This window comes from Dunckerocampus dactyliophorus, chromosome 10 (genome assembly GCF_027744805.1).
Source record: "Dunckerocampus dactyliophorus isolate RoL2022-P2 chromosome 10, RoL_Ddac_1.1, whole genome shotgun sequence".
Lineage (NCBI taxonomy): Eukaryota > Metazoa > Chordata > Actinopteri > Syngnathiformes > Syngnathidae > Dunckerocampus > Dunckerocampus dactyliophorus.
In genome coordinates this window covers 9,072,667-9,090,042 of record NC_072828.1, presented here as the reverse complement: position 1 = coordinate 9,090,042, position 17,376 = coordinate 9,072,667, and the positions used below count along the sequence as shown (strand labels likewise).

The 17,376-nt window shown below is 41.4% G+C and overlaps 1 protein-coding gene across 2 annotated transcripts; it reads right to left on the bottom strand.

Moving 5' to 3' along the window:
* Positions 1 to 2,532: 2,532 nt before the first annotated feature.
* Positions 2,533 to 16,291, bottom strand: LOC129188856 (protein SSUH2 homolog). Of its 2 annotated transcripts, XM_054789939.1 has the most exons (12): positions 16,052 to 16,291; positions 15,877 to 15,941; positions 12,331 to 12,384; positions 11,357 to 11,429; positions 11,143 to 11,278; positions 11,003 to 11,063; positions 6,025 to 6,146; positions 5,864 to 5,943; positions 5,693 to 5,785; positions 5,494 to 5,599; positions 3,120 to 3,227; positions 2,533 to 2,994 (listed from the first exon to the last, which is right to left on the bottom strand). In XM_054789939.1, the coding sequence occupies exons 1-12, from the start codon at positions 16,135 to 16,137 to the stop codon at positions 2,854 to 2,856; spliced, it is 1,125 nt and encodes a 374-aa protein (XP_054645914.1). In that variant the 5' UTR covers positions 16,138 to 16,291; the 3' UTR covers positions 2,533 to 2,853. The 2 variants fall into 2 exon arrangements, with proteins under 2 accessions (XP_054645914.1, XP_054645915.1); XM_054789940.1 differs by lacking the exons at positions 15,877 to 15,941; positions 16,052 to 16,291 and adding an exon at positions 14,522 to 14,619 and having other exon boundaries at positions 2,534 to 2,994.
* Positions 16,292 to 17,376: the final 1,085 nt, after the last annotated feature.

Below are 17,376 nucleotides of genomic sequence, written 5' to 3'. Positions count from 1 at the left end.
TGTACATATGAGTTAAACTGTACATATGAGACTGTGTAGGCTCTCAGTCGTACAGGAGTTGTCCATCGAGGAAAAGGCTTCTTTAGACGTCATCTGTACTTCTGTGAAGAAGGTGTCGGACGTTTCGCTCCTCATCCGAAGAGCTTCGTCAGCGAGCTAACAAGTGCTGGTAGCTTAGGCCTTAAATACAGTAAGAGTGGGCGGAATTGGTGTGCCAACACCCTCCTCCTATTGGTTCCTTACACTAAGCCTAGGCGGAGTAGTGGTCTAATCCTCTCCTGCTATTAGCACCTCCGATAAAAGGGAAGTGTCGCTCCCTGTAGTTGGGTATGAACGACTCTGATACTGGCTCGTTAGCATCTATTGTTCTGGCTCGGCCCTGGCTTCACCTCATTTGCAAGACTAAGAGCTGTGGGTTTTGGTCTCAGTAACCTGCTGAACACAGGGTCCAAATTAAACCTCAAACCACCATTCCGATTCAATGATGGGTTCTGTTGTTTGACAAAAATAGCTTCCTTTACTCCTCTTTCAAACCATCTGTTTTCTTTGGCCAAAATCTTTACCTCGCTGTCCTGAAAAGAGTGATTGGTAGCTTTAAGGTGTAGATGTACTGCTGATTGAGGACCACTAGAATTGTCCCTGCGATGTTGATAAAGCCTTTTTTGGAGCATTTGCTTAGTTTCCCCAATGTAGTGCTCTTTGCATTCCTCATCTTTACAGTGGATGGAATAGACCACATTGCTCTGTTTTTGGTTTGGAGCCTTGTCTTTAGGATGCACTCATTTTTGTCTCAGGGTATTTACTGGTTTGAAATAGGTAGGAATTTTGAAAATTCCTACCGGGGCTGAGGGCCGAGCCAGAACAATAGATGCTAACGAGTCACTAATAAGGTGACATGTATGGTCACTGATGGTGCTCCCAATATGGTTGCCTGTGTGAGAAAGCTGGAGCTTCGGCACCATATGTGTGTGCTGTGTGTTCGCGGAGGCCTTGCTGGACGGAGGATATACCGGACTGGGCAGTCCGGTTGGGGACATTTGCCGCTTGCCAGGGAGATCGGACTTCGGTGTCTTGTGGACACAGAGCCTCGGGACTGTTCTCCCCAAATGTTACCAGCAAATACATAATAAGGGAGATGCTGCTGTTTTGAATTGGATATGTGGGTTGTGCAAAAGTCTTTGGCCATCATTAGATGTGTTGTTTTAGCAATACTTTAATGACCATATAAAACCAGAAGGTCATTCAGTAAGTGCAGATCCCCACTAAGGTTGAATTTTTATAAAAATTTAAAAATAGTAATAAGGATTATTAAGTATATTTGTGTTTTGTTTGTCCGAGGGCAAATAGCATCCTGTAACAAAGTCTACAGCAACATGAAAGGTGCTTTGAAGGCTCTTCCAAGTCCCCATTTTGGAAAAGCTAATGTCTCTTCTGTTGTTGTTGCTTAATTTATTGTTATTAATGTTTCTCCTGTTCTCATTTTCTTGTGTTTTTCTTTCTTTCGTTCTGTTGGGAGAATGAACAGAACAAGAATTTCATTGCATGGCAGAACTACCTGTTCTACTGTGCATATCACAATAAAACTCTTGAATCTTGAATCATATTTGCATCGCCCACACACTGAACCTGCTTGTCTGCCTGCTTCAAAGGCTGGAGAAGTTGTGCCAAAAAAGAAATCGTTTAATACCAGCCAAAAACTGTTGAGAAAGTGTTATTTCTTAATAAAAATGAATAAAATCTCCCGTCCCATACATCATTGTCCTAGTTACACAAGCATATTCAGTGCCTTCTTCATACTGTAGTTCCACAAGCACTTTCACTGTCCTCTGCCATGCCATCTTTCTCAAGTGACAGAAAAACATCACACAACCTGCCATATATGATAGTACCATTTGGGGAAAATGTACACAAACAATACATTCAATAACTATTTTATTATACAAATATGTGGTCATTTACAGTATGTGGAGACATTATTTGGTCATACATTTTGTTATTCATGGACACAAAAATTCAATGAATCCTACACAATGTGGTTCAGAAACAGCTGCCTGTGATTATACACCTGGCCAGTAGGGGGTTTCGTGTGCACATGAAGCTTCGAGAAATGAACCCTTTCTCGAACCAGTTGGCTCAAGTTGTTCGCGCACATCTCACGTAGAAGATGTGCGTAGAACTCACCCGCAAAAGCACAGTAGCGGGAACACCAGGTGACCGCTGCACAAACGGCCACTCCAAACGCCGTCACGAGCACAACTCCCACGGACCCACCAGAGAGGAGAGGAACCAACGCACGGGAGCAACAAAGATTTCGAGCCACTACAGGCTTGTGTTTAAATGCCCTCTCATCTGATCAGCGCACGACAAGCCGATGCGCAAACAGGTGTGCTCCAGGAACAGGTCGGGGAGTGCAGACGCTCTCCACCCTGCCATGCTTTGTTGATGTTGTTTCACCGTTAATAGTTGGAAATGTACAAACAATACACACAATCACATTGCATCTTTTCGTCTTAATTGAGATGGGTCTCGGTTTTGTATTTTTTTATTTTGTAGTAATCAGTTCCATGTTGAACATACTGTACACACAGTGAGCATTTGATTTGACATGTTTACCTTACAAATTCATTTTACACATAATTTCCTCATGAATTAATTGAGCAACAACAACAAAAACCCTGCGGAGTCACTTGGGAGACGAGAGCAGTCTCTTTGAGCTGAGCCAAAAGAATTGTTTCCCTTAAAATAGCTGAAATTCGCATCATTCGTGGCTTTCCAGAAGAAACATACACTGGCAAACACCAAATGAAATGATTTCACAGTCGCAACAGGCAGACAGGATGACGGCTTCTGCAGTTACATCAAGGTACAGCAACTAATGGGGGGGTGGTTGTCTGCACGGACCTCCAGTTCAGTTCCATAAACAAAGAGTACTTTTTTTTCCTCTTTCCACAAGTAGGTAACCTTGGTCACAGGGATCAGCTCAATAATTTGACGCTGGAGACAAAGCAGCAGAATGGGTGTGTTACCAAAATGCCATCAGACATTTCTTCCATTACCAAGGATAAAATGATGTTTTACCACATTAACTGGCGCTATAAATGTAGAGAGTGCACAATTACCTGTCGCAGAATGAGAGACGTCAGGGCAAAATTGCCCTGGTGTTCGCGGACTAAACGCTGAGCAGCATTTACCACAGCAGTGTCTGGGAAACCACAAACCGGGTACACCTGGACAAAGTCATACAATATATTGTAAGAGGGGTGGGGGAGTTTTAACACAACCTTTAAATACTGGAATGGACTTTGCATACTGAAAAGAACAACACACTGAAGTCTAAATACATTTTTCATCCAAGTTTCTCCTCATGTAGCATGTGACAGCAAAACACAGTACCGGACAGTCATCCCTCGTTTGTCGCTGTTAATTGGACTTCCAGACCCGATCACTAAGTAAATCTCCGAAGTAGGATTCAATACTCATAAACAGGACATTTTCGTAGTTGGAGCATAGAAAACCTGTTTATGACTTTCTAAACACAATTTGTACCATTATTAGAGCTCCGTAGGCTTGAAATAACACCCCTATATTCACTTTTACACTCCTGTTATTCTTTGTTTACACAATATCGCTAATAGCCACGATGGCCACGTCTGTAAACACAGCATGCTCGTGAGCTATCGAGTTAGGCTTCAATTTATTTATTATAAACTTAAGAAAAGGTTTCAAACAGAGTGGGGAAGAAGGACAAAAGCCAAAAACGTACCACATCATGAACTCTATCATGCCGGACATGCCATTGCTGACTACATGCAGTGGCAAGGTAATGTAATGCCATAATAGGCCAGTCAACCATGGGACAGCCATCATGTATTAATTACTGTTAATTAAAATGCCATAGAGTGAGGGAGCGATGTTCGAACCATGATGTAGCGAGGGACAACTGTATACAGTAAGTAAACTTTGATTGATAGAAAAACCTCTAGGCATGCTAAACTTGTCAGCGACAAAGTTTAATTTACACCGTGGCATGTAATCTATTACCAGTGTTAGCCGTACATTCATTTAATTATAGTGGTTTGCCACAGCTAGATTTCACCCGCCACTGCAACATTTTTACATTTTTTTTATTTTTAGATTTGACACTATGTGTTAGTCCTCGCTCACAAACACGTAATAAGACTGTCTGTGTAGCTTGTCGTCTCAACTCCGCCCAGTAGATGTCATACCTTGGTTGCACATTATAACACGTGTTCATCCATATAATGAGCTATGACATTTACAATGGCGTGTACGTTATCTTTACATAAAGCCCAGGAAAACTTTTTTTTTTTAAAATCACCCGTGCGCGTTATAAGGCGCATGCACGCGTGTCTACCGCTGCACAAAATGAGATCAACACCCTTAAGCCAATAACATCATGTTCTGTTCTGTCGCACATTTCTTATGACATAAATGAAAAAGCTCACTTTTACCCATCATCACACAAACACTTGAGTTTTTGAAAATCTCCACTCTGACCAGAGTTTTGAGTCACGGTCAATAATGCAAATCAGACAATGACGTGTATGTACATACACCCACACCTCAAATAGATTACAGCCCCGAGGAAAACACTCATTAGTACACACACACTATCTATATACAAAGGGACAGGCACACATGCTTGACACTTTTGTGCTTCCAGTAGTTTGAGGAAGGCATTTCTTCAGTTTTAGCAGGACTGTGCCTCAGCGCACAAAGCAAGTCCATAAAGCCACGACTCGATGAGGTTTGTGAGGAGTTCTGCAGTGTGCACCCAACTCAACCCCCTCAAATACCTTTTTGATCGTGAGCATCACCGACCTGGTCTTGCTCCCTCATACTTACAGTATCTGACTTACTGTTTACGTTCCCGCTAGAACTATGAGGTCCAGCTCACAGCTCCTTTTAACCACTCCTAGATCTAATCTTAACTCTCGCAACTTTGGAATGACCTGCCCTTAAACATTAGATCTGCACAATCACTGGAGCATTTTAAATCTTTATTGAAATCTTACTTTTATGGACTGGCTTTCCACACAGGTTAACCTGGGCATTGTTTTTTAAATGTTTTTTTTATTATTGTTTTTACTGTTTTATTAGTGTTATTATTTTTGTCCATCGTTTTTACCTTTCCGTTGTATAATTTATTATCAGCTGTGTTGTGTAGTTTTGTGTTTTACTGGCTCCTGTACAGCACTTTGGGCAGTTAACTGTTGGACATGTGCTATTTGACCTTGGCCTCTGACCTGTTGAGGTTGTTCTGGATGAATGGACAAAAGTTCTCACAGACAGAAGAGAGAACGCTACTATTGTAGCTGCAAAACAGTGAGACTAACTCAAATTTCTTTCTAGTTTCTCTTCCAGGTTTGACGTGCCCCAATACGTTTTGTGGACAATTTGTAAATTAAATCATGCACTGTGAGAAAATGAGCTCGGAAAAACATTTTACTGAAAAAAAAACCCCCATCTTACCAAGTACTGACAGTCTCTGAAAAGCTCCACACCAGACACTTTACTGAGGTTATCCACCTTTAGGCCACTGGGCTGTTCCACCACATAGTCATCACAGTTGTTTGTCCTGCAATAATAGTTTGTTTTGGTAATTGTTACAATTTGGCATAATAAAGTCAAGAGTGCAGCCGTGTTCGCGTGACAGTAAGTGAAACAGCACCATGTTACAGTCAGTTTCATGTAGACCAAAAGCTGCCGTCGTCCTTGACATGTGGGACATTCCGTGAATCCTTGCCCCTGGCAGTGGCGGCAGCTGTGACAACCGCGTAGAAATGAGACTCATCATCACAAAACCTTGAGAAATTAAATGAGCTGAAGAGAAATGTCTTACTTGTTCATCCTCATGCAATCACGATTCCAGTCACAGTCATTGCAAGGTTTTTTCCCCATTTCTTGGCAAACGTGGCAGCTCTGTTCATCAAAAGCTCTCCATTAGGAGAAGACAGATTCTTGTCTGAACATGTTTGAAATTGATAAGAGATAGTTATAAACCTTCAAAAATGAAGTGTAGGGAACTCTGATGACCTGCTGGCCATCCACAAAATAAATGGGGGGTGTTGCAGCAATATTCCAGGGTTCTGGAGGTGGTTGACCGCATGCATCCACTGGTTGGCCTGTTCAAAAGAACGTAACATGCTTGCTATCTTAAACAGCCGAGTGCTGGCAGAGTTAAGCAATTAATAACTTTTTCAATAAATCAATAAGTGGGCATTTCTGTGTGGAGTTTGCATGTTATCCCTGTGCGTGTGTGGGTTTTCCCCGGGTACTCCGGTTTCCTCCCATGTAGCAAAAACATGTTAGGTTAATTGGCCACTCTACATTGTCCATAGGTGTGATCGGTTGTTTGTCTATATGTGCCCTGCGATTGGCTGGCGACCCTGCGAGAGGCAGGGTGTACCCCAGCGAAGTCAGCTGGGATAGGCTCCAGCATACCCCCGCGACCCTAATGAGGATAAGCGGCATAGAAAATAGATGGAAGACAAAATGAGTAACACTAACAATTAGAGCCCGACCGATATAGGATTTTTGGGGCAGACGCCGATATTGGCTGAAAAAAAGCCGATATCCGATTTATCAGCCAATAAGCGATACATCGGCCAATATATGAAAAAAGAGCATTGATATACACAGTATATACAGTATATATACTGTACATGAACATAAATTCTTACAATTCTCAAAATACAGTCAAAATACACACGCAACACTTTTGTTTTTGCTCCCATTTTTTATAAGATGAACACAAAGATCTAAAACTTTTTCCACATACACAATATCACCATTTCTCTCAAATATTGTCCACAAATCCATCCATATTCTATGCGCTAAGACTTTTATAAACAATTCATGTATTAGTTGAAAAACACCTCACATTGGCCTATGTATTATCACTTTCAGCCCAGTGCAGCCACTTGGTTTTGTTTTAAAATGCTCAACTCCTCTACACTTTACTCTTCCCTCCTGCTTGTCAAATGAAAATATATACATTTAGTGCATTTTGGTAATTAGCCTAGAGTTTGATACTATAGTTGAGCATTTTAAAATACAAACAAGTGGCTGCATTGGTCTTAAAGTGATAATACACAGGCAAATGTGAGATGTTTCTCAACTAATACTAAACTGAAGTGTTTATAAAAGTCTTATAGAAAGTGCATAGAATATGGATGAATGGACGGATATTCGCAAAAACATGTTACCAATATCAATTAGTCATATTTACTAGCTATCGAAAAGTTCAAGCTGCAGCCACTGAGTATTTGCAAACAGCTGAAAAACAAATGCTGCAGCAAGCATTTAAAAGTGGAAAAAGAAGTTGACAACAAAATTAGAAATAATCAAAGCAAGCATCACGTTACTGGACTCAATACAAGGGACTAAAAATGTTATGTAACGATGCAGCTGCTTTCAAAACATGCAATATATCAAATGACAACTAAATACATTACTGAGAACATTTTCAAAATGATTTGAATGAAGACATTAACTTATGAATGGATGAGCCCTTGGAAATCCTACATGGAATTCTGAAGTGGGACACTGTGTATATCTGCATTTCACTTTTAAAACCCTGTACAGTCTGAGACAATGGTGGACATGTGAATTAACAGCAACTCATACGACGTTAAATCGCTGTATTACGCTCTCTAAAATTTGCATGAAAACTATGGTTATGGTTATGGTTTAATTTATTTCGAACATGCATATTGTACATTGAATGCTTCATGTTACAGTCACAGTTCCACATGTCCGAAAAGGAGTAGGAAGAAGCAGAGCTTATTTAATCCTACCCCCTCTTCATACTTACACACATATACAGTATACAGGTACACATATACAGTCAAACCTGTCTATAGCGGCCGCTGAAGGGAAACGGCAAAAGTGGCCACTATAGACAGTTTGGTGGCCATTTTGTATTTGTGTGCGCACATATTAACATGTTCACAAAAATAAAAAATGTAGTGTTTAAAAATAATTTTAAAAATTAATTCAAAGAAGGTAATACAATTATAAAAATATAAGTAGCGGATAAATATTTTTAAAAATTAATTTCCATCTTTGATTTTTTTTAAACACAATTTTAAAAGAAAGAAATAAAAATTTTAGTGAACGAGCCTGAGGAATGGGATCTAACAGGATACGCGTGAAGCAGCCATGAATGGGTGTGTACGTGAACAATAGAGTGAGGAGGCGGTGCGAAGGTCGTAGTAAACTAACAATACCATCTGTTAGGGAACGTTGAGCGATCCCAAGATGCGGTAGTCGACGTGCAGGTGCAAAAGTACAACAGAGGGTAATTACAGTATTTAAAAAAATATATATATATATATTTTTTTTTTCCTCCTTCCTTTTCTTTTTTATCCTTTCCTTTCTCCCCTGTTGATATCCACATCCTCCGTCTTTGGTGTTGCACTGTGAGTGTCACTGAATGTACTTGTAGATACATGAGTTCCTCATTTGATTTCTTTGTTGAGCTGGCCCTGGCAACAATTATTTTGAGGTCATTGTTATTCAATGTAGTCCTTCTAGCTGCATGGTTCTTTCTTGTACGTTACATCCTCCATTGTCCTCATTGTCATAGTAATGTGATCTTTAATATGTATCCAGATCGTTGATATCGTTGACCACAAGCACCTTGCTTCTCCTGGACCTCCATTTAATTTGATGAAGATTTTACCGTTGGTGTTCCAAGTGCTTTGTATCTTTCTCTGCTTCCTCAAGTCTCGTGCTTTGTTGGCGATGTCGGCATTGCGTTTTGTCACATGCTTATTCATGTAGACGTTTGTGCCTCTCAGCTTCTTTCCCTGTTTCAGCAGTGCAGTTTTGAATTCCCTGTTAGTGAACTTAACGATGACAGGTGTGGTGTTGTTTCTGCTACATAGTGGGACACAAGTGTCCAAGCTGTTGATATCTACATCCATTCATTTGCTTAGTGATATTCTCATTTGCTTTCTCTTCCTCAAGGGTGGTGCAAAAGGCAGCTTTATCCTTCAATAGTGCCTTGATATCATCCTGTAGAATGTTGATATCATTGCATAATGCTCTATTTTCTTCCATAGAGTCATTAAACCTCCTTAAGAGCAACGCCCAAGGCAGCTTCCATAGGGTTTATAGCCTCCTTGAGAGCAGTGCGCAAGGTAGCGTTGTCTTTCAATAATGCCCTGATATCATCCTGCAGAGCCCTAACATCCTTGCATAATGCTGTATTTTCTTTAGGGTTTTTAGCTTCCTTAAGAGCAGAGCGCAAGGGAGCATTGTCTTTCAACAGTTCCTTAATGCCGTCCTGCAGATTCTTGATATCTTCTACAGGGGTTTTGACCTCCTTAAGAGCAGCACTCAGGTCCGCAACTCCTTGACTTCTTTTTAGTGATTTGGTATGTTTTCTTCCATAATGTTTGTGACACCATTATGGACATCCATGATCATTTCATGGAGGCTATTGTAATTAAATGTCATTTCTGCTTTCAGAAGCGATACATTCATCCTTATATTTGCAGAATTTTGCACCGATTTTAACTGCAGATTCTCAATTCCTTGCACTATTTGTAATAAGAGTACTCTTCAAGAGTAATCTTCAAATCCCGGAGTTGTTTTTTTAATCTGAGTCGGCGTTCTCTTGTGTCTTCTTGAGAAAATCTTTGATTCCTGGAGTTGTTTTTTTTTTTATCTGATTTTGAGTCCGTAAAACCAGAGCCATTATCATTTTGCTTTGTGTTTGGCATTGTTGCTAGGCAACCGCTTTAAATTTCAGCAGTTAGCTTGACTTGCTAGCAGGTATCGACACTTGTAACTAGTTTATTTCAAGGAATCTGTACCTCTCGCCTATCCAAGTTAAAGTTGGGGGATTCAGCAAGCAGTGCTGATCTTGTGTTCATGAGGTGTAGTCAGGAAAGCTAGAATGTTCTAGAATGTTCTCCTTGATGTGTCCTGACAGCGTGTACAAAAATGCAGTTTCTTTTCATGACTAAAGCGTCTCTTCCTACGGCAGAGAGCGGCAGAGGGAGAGCGCTGCTGTGTGTGAGAGGGGGAAGGGCCAGGTGCATGCAGGCAGCACACACACATGGATCCCAGCGCAGCAGAAAGATATATATACTGTATCAGCTACACGTCTGTGTAGGCTCTCAGTCGTACAGGAGTTGTCCATCGAGGAAAAGGCTTCTTGAGACGTCATCTGTACTTCTGTGAAGGTGTCGGACGTTTCGCTCCTCATCCAAAAAGCTTCGTCAGCGAACTAATAAGTGCTGGTAGCCTAGGCCTTAAATACAGTAAGAGTGGGCGGAATTGGTGTGCAAACCCCCTCCTTCTATTGGTTCCTTACACTAAGCCTGGGCGGAGTTGTGGTCTAATCCTCTCCTGCTATTAACACCTCCGATAAAAGGAAGTGTCGCTCCCTGAGTTGGGTATGAACGACTGTGATACTGGCTCGTTAGCATCTATTGTTCTGGCTCGGCCCTGGCTTCACCTCATTTGCAAGACTAAGAGCTGTGGGTTTTGGTCTCAGTAACCTGCTGAACACAGGGTCCAAATTAAACCTCAAACCACCATTCCGATTCAATGATGGGCTCTGTTGTTTGACAAAAATAGCTTCCTTTACTCCTCTTTCAAACCATCTGTTTTCTTTGGCCAAAATCTTTACATCGCTGTCCTGAAAAGAGTGATTGGTAGCTTTAAGGTGTAGATGTACTGCTGATTGAGGACCACTCGAATTGTCCCTGCGATGTTGATAAAGCCTTTTTTGGAGCATTTGCTTAGTTTCCCCAATGTAGTGCTCATTGCATTCCTCATCTTTACAGTGGATGGAATAGACCACATTGCTCTGTTTTTGGTTTGCAGCCTTGTCTTTGTTTGCAGCCTTCATGTTCGTAAGTTGGGGACCTAGTGTATATCGGCCTGCCGATATTGGTCGGGCTCTACTAACAATGATAATCTGACAGTTGCAAGGTAGGAGATAAACAAGGTAACAGTGACATACCATTGTACGGCTCGTGACTCCACTCCGCAGATCGCGACTCAGTGAAGGTTTCCAGGCGGTACTGGAAAAAAAAAACATTTAAATTGCGGTGGTCTAATGACATTTTTGTTTGCCATGTACCGTCACGTACACGCACATACCCTATAGGTATTAAAAGCCTCCATGGTGGTGATCATCCCATCTTTTGGTGCAAAATTGTAAGAACATTTGCTGGAGGCCCACAGAGCAATGGCTTCTCGTGCTGTAATCTCATTTATGAACGGCATACTGCAAAAGCTGCAAATGAATGAGATCCACATATGCATTGTCTCAGCTGCAAGAGCACTGGGTTTGCAATCATAGTTTGAGCCTTACTTCCACTGCTGTTGGTAAGCTCCATATTGGGGCTGAAGAGTAGTGTGGATGGGCATCGAAGGAGACACAAATCCTCAGATGGCAGAAGCAGAGAGTTAAATGTCATTATTTCAAATTTCATGCATGGCTGTATGGTACAACAAGTACTAATAGAGTACTAATAGAAGTTGATGATACATTCAATGAGGTCCTATGGTCTTGTAAGGGATAGTGCATCCCCTTTATTCAAGCCACCTTAAGTGTTCACACTATACTGATGCTTAATGAAGTGACTGACCACTTTTTACTGTCCCCTTAAAACACAGCCATTTTTGTCTTAATATCACGTAAGACTGGTAAGAGTAACGACCTGCACTTGCACTTATGCAGCCCCAGGCGATGACACACCACCGCACTTGACTGCAGGTAAGACAGTTATCTTTGTATGCACTTGTGTTGCCAGCTATTTAGACCATCTGTGAGTTGACTCATTGTCAATGATACATTTTTTTTCTGCTCAAATACTCAATTTATTTCCTGTTTTCCCTATTTTCTGTTATGTGCTCGAGTTCTCTATACTCCTTTCTGAGGAAGTTGCCAGTCACAGCTGGTGCTCAATGATAATTAGGTTTATTATAGCATGTGTGTGGACTTTGGAGTTGCTGGTTCATTGTATGAGATTTTGACACACGTCTTGTATGACGGTCTGACATTCATTAAACCTAGCTTTGGATGCATTCCACTGCATCTTCTTATGCTACTCCAGTGCTGCTCCTCTCCTCGCAGCACTTCGCTTTTTGTTAGAGCAACACTCCTCACGGTGCTTCGCTGTTTGTCAAGTCTTTGCCACCTCCGCTTCACCTGCTGAATCATTAGACTCTTACCTGTACTTCATTCACTGCATCCCGGGGGCACGACTACTACACTTACTTTCAATAGATTGTCCAAGATAAACTGTAATAAAATGGTTGCTGAAATGTAAGCGGTGTACTCACCTTTGTCAGACACTGTATACTTCTCACTCCATCCAGAACATTTCTCAGCAGACACTGTGAGAGCCAGATGGTGCTATTAAAAAGTATACGTATATACTAGCATACTGGACATACTCACACACACAAAAAACCCAACACTTTTCTGCTCCCATTTTTCATGAGCATTGATGATAAAACTTTCTATGTACACATAGAAATGAGGCCGAGGATCGTCCCTTGTCTTGACAGACAGCCAATCGGATCCTCCAGCTCATGGTTGGTGACTTTTTTTGGGTCTATCACTTGACTTTTTTGTTCCATAAGGAGACTTTTTTTTCTTTCCTAGTTGTTGACTGGAGAGGACATTCACATGGCAAGAGCTCTGCTGACAATAGTAGAAATGTTAACTATTTTGGTGCTCTCCTGACTACAGTTCACAAGCACAAGACCAAGACTGCTTGCTGATTCCCTCAACTTGAACTCGCATAGGAAAGAGGTACAGATTCCTTGAAATAAACAAGTTACAAGTGCTAATAGCTGCTCGCACTCAAGCTAACAGGCTAACTGCTGAAGTTCAAAGAGGTTGCCTAGCAACAATGTCAAACTCAAAGAGAAAGATACTGGCCCTGGAAATACGGATTCAAAATCAGAAAAAGGGTTAGTCTGGCTGTTGGATGAGTAGGATTTCATATTATTACACGTCTTGTGGGAGAAAGACGAGATGAATGAAATGCAAGAGCGTACAGTAGCACAATAATGCAATAGTGCAAGAAAGTTTTCTGTATACACATATTCAACATTTAAGTTCGCAGAACATCAACCTCAGCGATATCATCTTGAGGCTCCATGGTGATGTCATAGACCTTAGAGAGGAAAATAGACCACTAAGCAAGGACACCAATGCACTAAGCAAAATGAAAACACTGGTTAAAAACCCTATTGAAGAAAAATAGATCATTATGCAACAATATCAAGGTTCTGCAGGATGATATCAAGGCATTATCGGAAGACAATGCTGCCCTGCGTGCTGCGCTTAAGTTAAAAAACCCAATGGAAGAAAATAAGAGCATTATGCAAGGATATCAATGTCCTACAGGATGATATCGAGGCTCTATTAGTGGATATGCTGCCTTGCACACCACCAGAAGGAAGCTAAGAAAAATATCATTGAGCAAATGAAAAATATAATTGATGAGCTGAATCAGAACGCACGAATGAATGAAGTGATCATCACAGGGCTCCAACTTACACCCAGGCCAAAAGAGAGCAGCTCATAACAGAGGAGAACCAGAGGATATGGTCGTCCGTTTAACAAAGCAAGAGATTGCCAACTTCCTACATTCAAAGGAGGTGGAGGTAGAGATCAACACCATCGAAACTTGCATCCCACTATGGAGCAGAAACAACACCACACCTGTCATCATTAAGTTCACCAACAGGGAATTCAAAACTGCACTGCTGAAACAGGGAAAGAAGATGAGAGGCACAAATGTCTACGAAGTAGACTCATGTAGACGCTACATGAATGAGCATCTGCCAAAACGCAAAGCTGACATCACGAGACTTGAAGCAGAGAAAGATACAAAGCACTTGAAGCAGCAAGTGGGGTAGGTACTGTTGGTGTAGTACACTGCTGATGGGGGTGTCATACGACTTCATGACAAAAAATCTTAACTATCTCTTTAACAGTCCCACCGCGTTCCAAGAGAAAGCTTTTTTGCCTTTGCCGTCAAGAGATCATGACAGTGTGAATTGAATACATGAAAGAAAATCACATTGAATCCACAATTTTTCCAAGATTTGGCCTTTTAAAGGCTGGGGTCTTAAACTTTTCATCAGCTTTTCAACAGCCTATTTCACTTTAATGCTTGTTTGCAATAAATTGCTTACTGAATTTTTTTTTTACTTTCAATCCCATTTCAGCTTTTTGCATTTTGAAGCTCTACTTAAAACCTTTTCCTTAAGATCCATCAGTGTTGTACACTCTTGCTATTTTTTAACTTCTCTTAAAGGGATAGTTTGGATTTTTTGATGTGAAGTTGTATGACATCCCCATTACAGAGATTTACCCCCCACTTGGTCTCCTAAATCGAATGTAGTTCCACTTAGTTGCTGGGGACAATTAAGTAAAGAGTTTGGCTTCTCAAAACAATATGCGTTCAAAACATTAATATTGTACATCACAAAAATGCCTTCTCAAAAAAAATCTGACCTCACAAAATGCTTGGCGTGATATATTTGTCTCCCGGCGTATCCCGTCGCCTGTGCGTTCATGTGTGTGAGTGACGAAGACGCTCGCATCTACTTCCGCGACGGAGCGCAGCGGCCATCTTGTTTACGTATGTGTTCCACAGCGGAATATGCAAGCATCTTAGTCACATTCACATGAACGCACATGTGTTTCCAGACCAAAGTTTATGAGACAGTGGTGAGCGTGATCTATTTTTATTTGGTTTTTGTATTTTTTTTGTCATGTTGTTGGATAAATATCCATTCTGAACTGACCAGATTACGTTGTAAAGGTTTGGAGTTTGTAGTTGTTTAAATACGCTGCATTCCAAGATAAAGGGTTAATTGTGTTTGTTGCGTCAGAAATAAGAGTGATTAACCCCCAATTCCGTAATACCACACCTTCTTATATTGCATTTTTATGTATTATTGATGGTTTGTATAATTGTGACGTGATAGTGGTGGTATTAAGAGGTGGATTAAGTCGCTTAAGTCCCGACTGAAAGCCCAGGTATGAAATACACCGCCTGACATGGCAAAGGCCGTATTAATGTTTTCATTTACATGCAGTGAAATATCCACAAGTGGCTGGGGCTCCATACTGTACCTCCTTCCCCAGCCACAGTGTCTCCATGGCCGGGCATGTTGTCCAACATTTTGGCTGGTGGAGCGCTGGGGACAGAAAATTCAGGCAGGGGTGGGGCCAACAGTGCTGAAACAAACCCGATGAACCACCTCAGTAAAATGAAATCTATATGCCAGTGTAAAAATGTAAATGTTAAAATGTAAAAAAGTTTTCAGCACACAAATGGGCAGCATACAAAACGTTGAATTTTGTTTCGTATCCCTGACAAATGTGAATCTGCGGCGAGATTAGCCACTGCATTGGCCGCCACCACCACCAGGGGGTGCCTCAGAGCGGTTAAGCAATCCAAAAAGTGGCTAAAACTTTTGAGAAAGGTTAATTACTGGTTTACCACTGCATAGGCCACCATCAGAGGCATTTTGGACATTTTAGACAATGTCCAAGTAGCTCTGTAATGACCATTATTGCGTTGGCCTAACTGGTAAACCGCTGCAGAAGTGGTAAATGCCAGTAAAAACTGTCTAATTGTGATCAACCAACTTCAGCCATTGCAAGAGGCCCCTAATGGTGGCCTATGCAGTGGAAAACCAGCAGTTAACCAACCTAGCCATTGTTGAGAATGGTTAACCACTTTAAAGTGTCAGTGGTGAACCCATCGGCCAACATTTTGCTGGCGAAGATGAGAGAGATGAGTTTATTTTCAAAGCAAACATCTTCCACAACAACTCGACTTTTGACACAACCGCACATACCAGTAGGGCCCTCAGCTTCTGTTAGGTAACCGGGATCGGTCACGCTGTAAGTTGCTTTCTCCTCGCTGGATTTAAAGGGAAACAAAAGTTAACACGAACAAGAGTAGACGACAATTCACCAAAACACATTTTCGTCACAATACTCAGTTAACTAACACGTTTTTTAAAGACTCACTTAATGAAAGTCCAATAGTCCATCTTGCTGAGAAACAAAAGGAGCGAAGGCAAACACCTCGAGTGCACTTGTGCTTTATACATCATGACACATCATGATGTAACAAACAACAAACCCTTTACCTTTTACAACGATCCATTATCACCTGAAACTGCCCTAAGAGTCACATTACGGCAGCATGGGCCCACCACAATTTGTCGTCAAAGAAAGATTTTCCCAAAGTGAACACCCTACCATAAAGAGGGGCACTCAGGAAGTGTGCAAAACATCAGCTTTGTGATGAGAGCCGGCTCTTTAAAGTCAACATGTTGAGCTGCACATGATTGGTCAAAATGTGTGTTGCTGTGTGTTTCAACCACTGATCTGTACTAATAAATCTGGATACACCATTGGTCAATGACTTGTGAAGCCACGCGGCCGCCATATTACCAGACACAAGAAACACTTCTCGGACAATGACTTATGTCAGAACTTGTGAGTTGTTAAGTCTGTTGTTAGTTTGTTACCCACTCACACTAAATACGACAGACTAACCTCGCACACCCACAACAGGTGTGCTTGACCTTAGTCATAAGGACTCGGGTATGATCATTTTAAAAAATTCTGTCGATATCATACCATACCTGAAGGCCCTGTCACACCTTGACGATTTAGCCAACTCACGCCAACGTATGAAAAATTTGGCCAATACGCTGGTGTACGTCGAATAAGTTATGGGTAAGTTTTGCATAAGTTAAGAGCACGCTGAAGCACGCCGGCATACGTCGTAGTACGTCCAAGTCGTCCAAAAATTTTGTGCATGCACAAAACTTTTCGACGTATGTCAACGTATGATTCATACGTCCCGCATACGCGGGCAATAAGTTATGCGATCGTTGACGCCCGTTCAGACACGTTATTTGTAAGTTACGCGCAAGTCGTAATACGTCAAGATACCTTGAGACAAAACTGTATCTTCTTGGCTCTCTTCTTGGGAAGCGTTGACTGAGAGGAGATGGAGGCTGTTGTTTTTGCATAGATTACATTATACAGTACATCATGGTGTGCCTTGTAGGAACGCCTTATTTATACTGTACATGCTTGACCAGTAGAGGGCACTGTGACACTGGGAATGGAACTAACATTTTTTTTTTGTTTTTTTGCTCTTCGTCTGAGAGAAACAATGCACGTTTTAATCAAGCATTATTGATCAGGTCGACATAAAGTGCATAGGAGTATTTACATTCAAAAAGAATGGAGAAATACAGCATGTTACTGTCCAAGTTAGCGTTTGCTGGAAATACATGATCATCCGTCATAATGACACCACACCCCAGCAATGAACG

Bases quoted from the DNA above. Each gene is read 5' to 3' on its own strand.
- LOC129188856 (XM_054789939.1), bottom strand. From the start codon at position 16,137: ATGATGTATAAAGCACAAGTGCACTCGAGGTGTTTGCCTTCGCTCCTT. The intron at 5,944-6,024 runs GTTTATAACTAT...TTTGATGAACAG, and splicing joins CCTACACTTCATTTTTGAAG to AGCTGCCACGTTTGCCAAGA. The intron at 5,600-5,692 runs GTGCTGTTTCAC...CTATTATTGCAG, and splicing joins ATGAAACTGACTGTAACATG to GACAAACAACTGTGATGACT.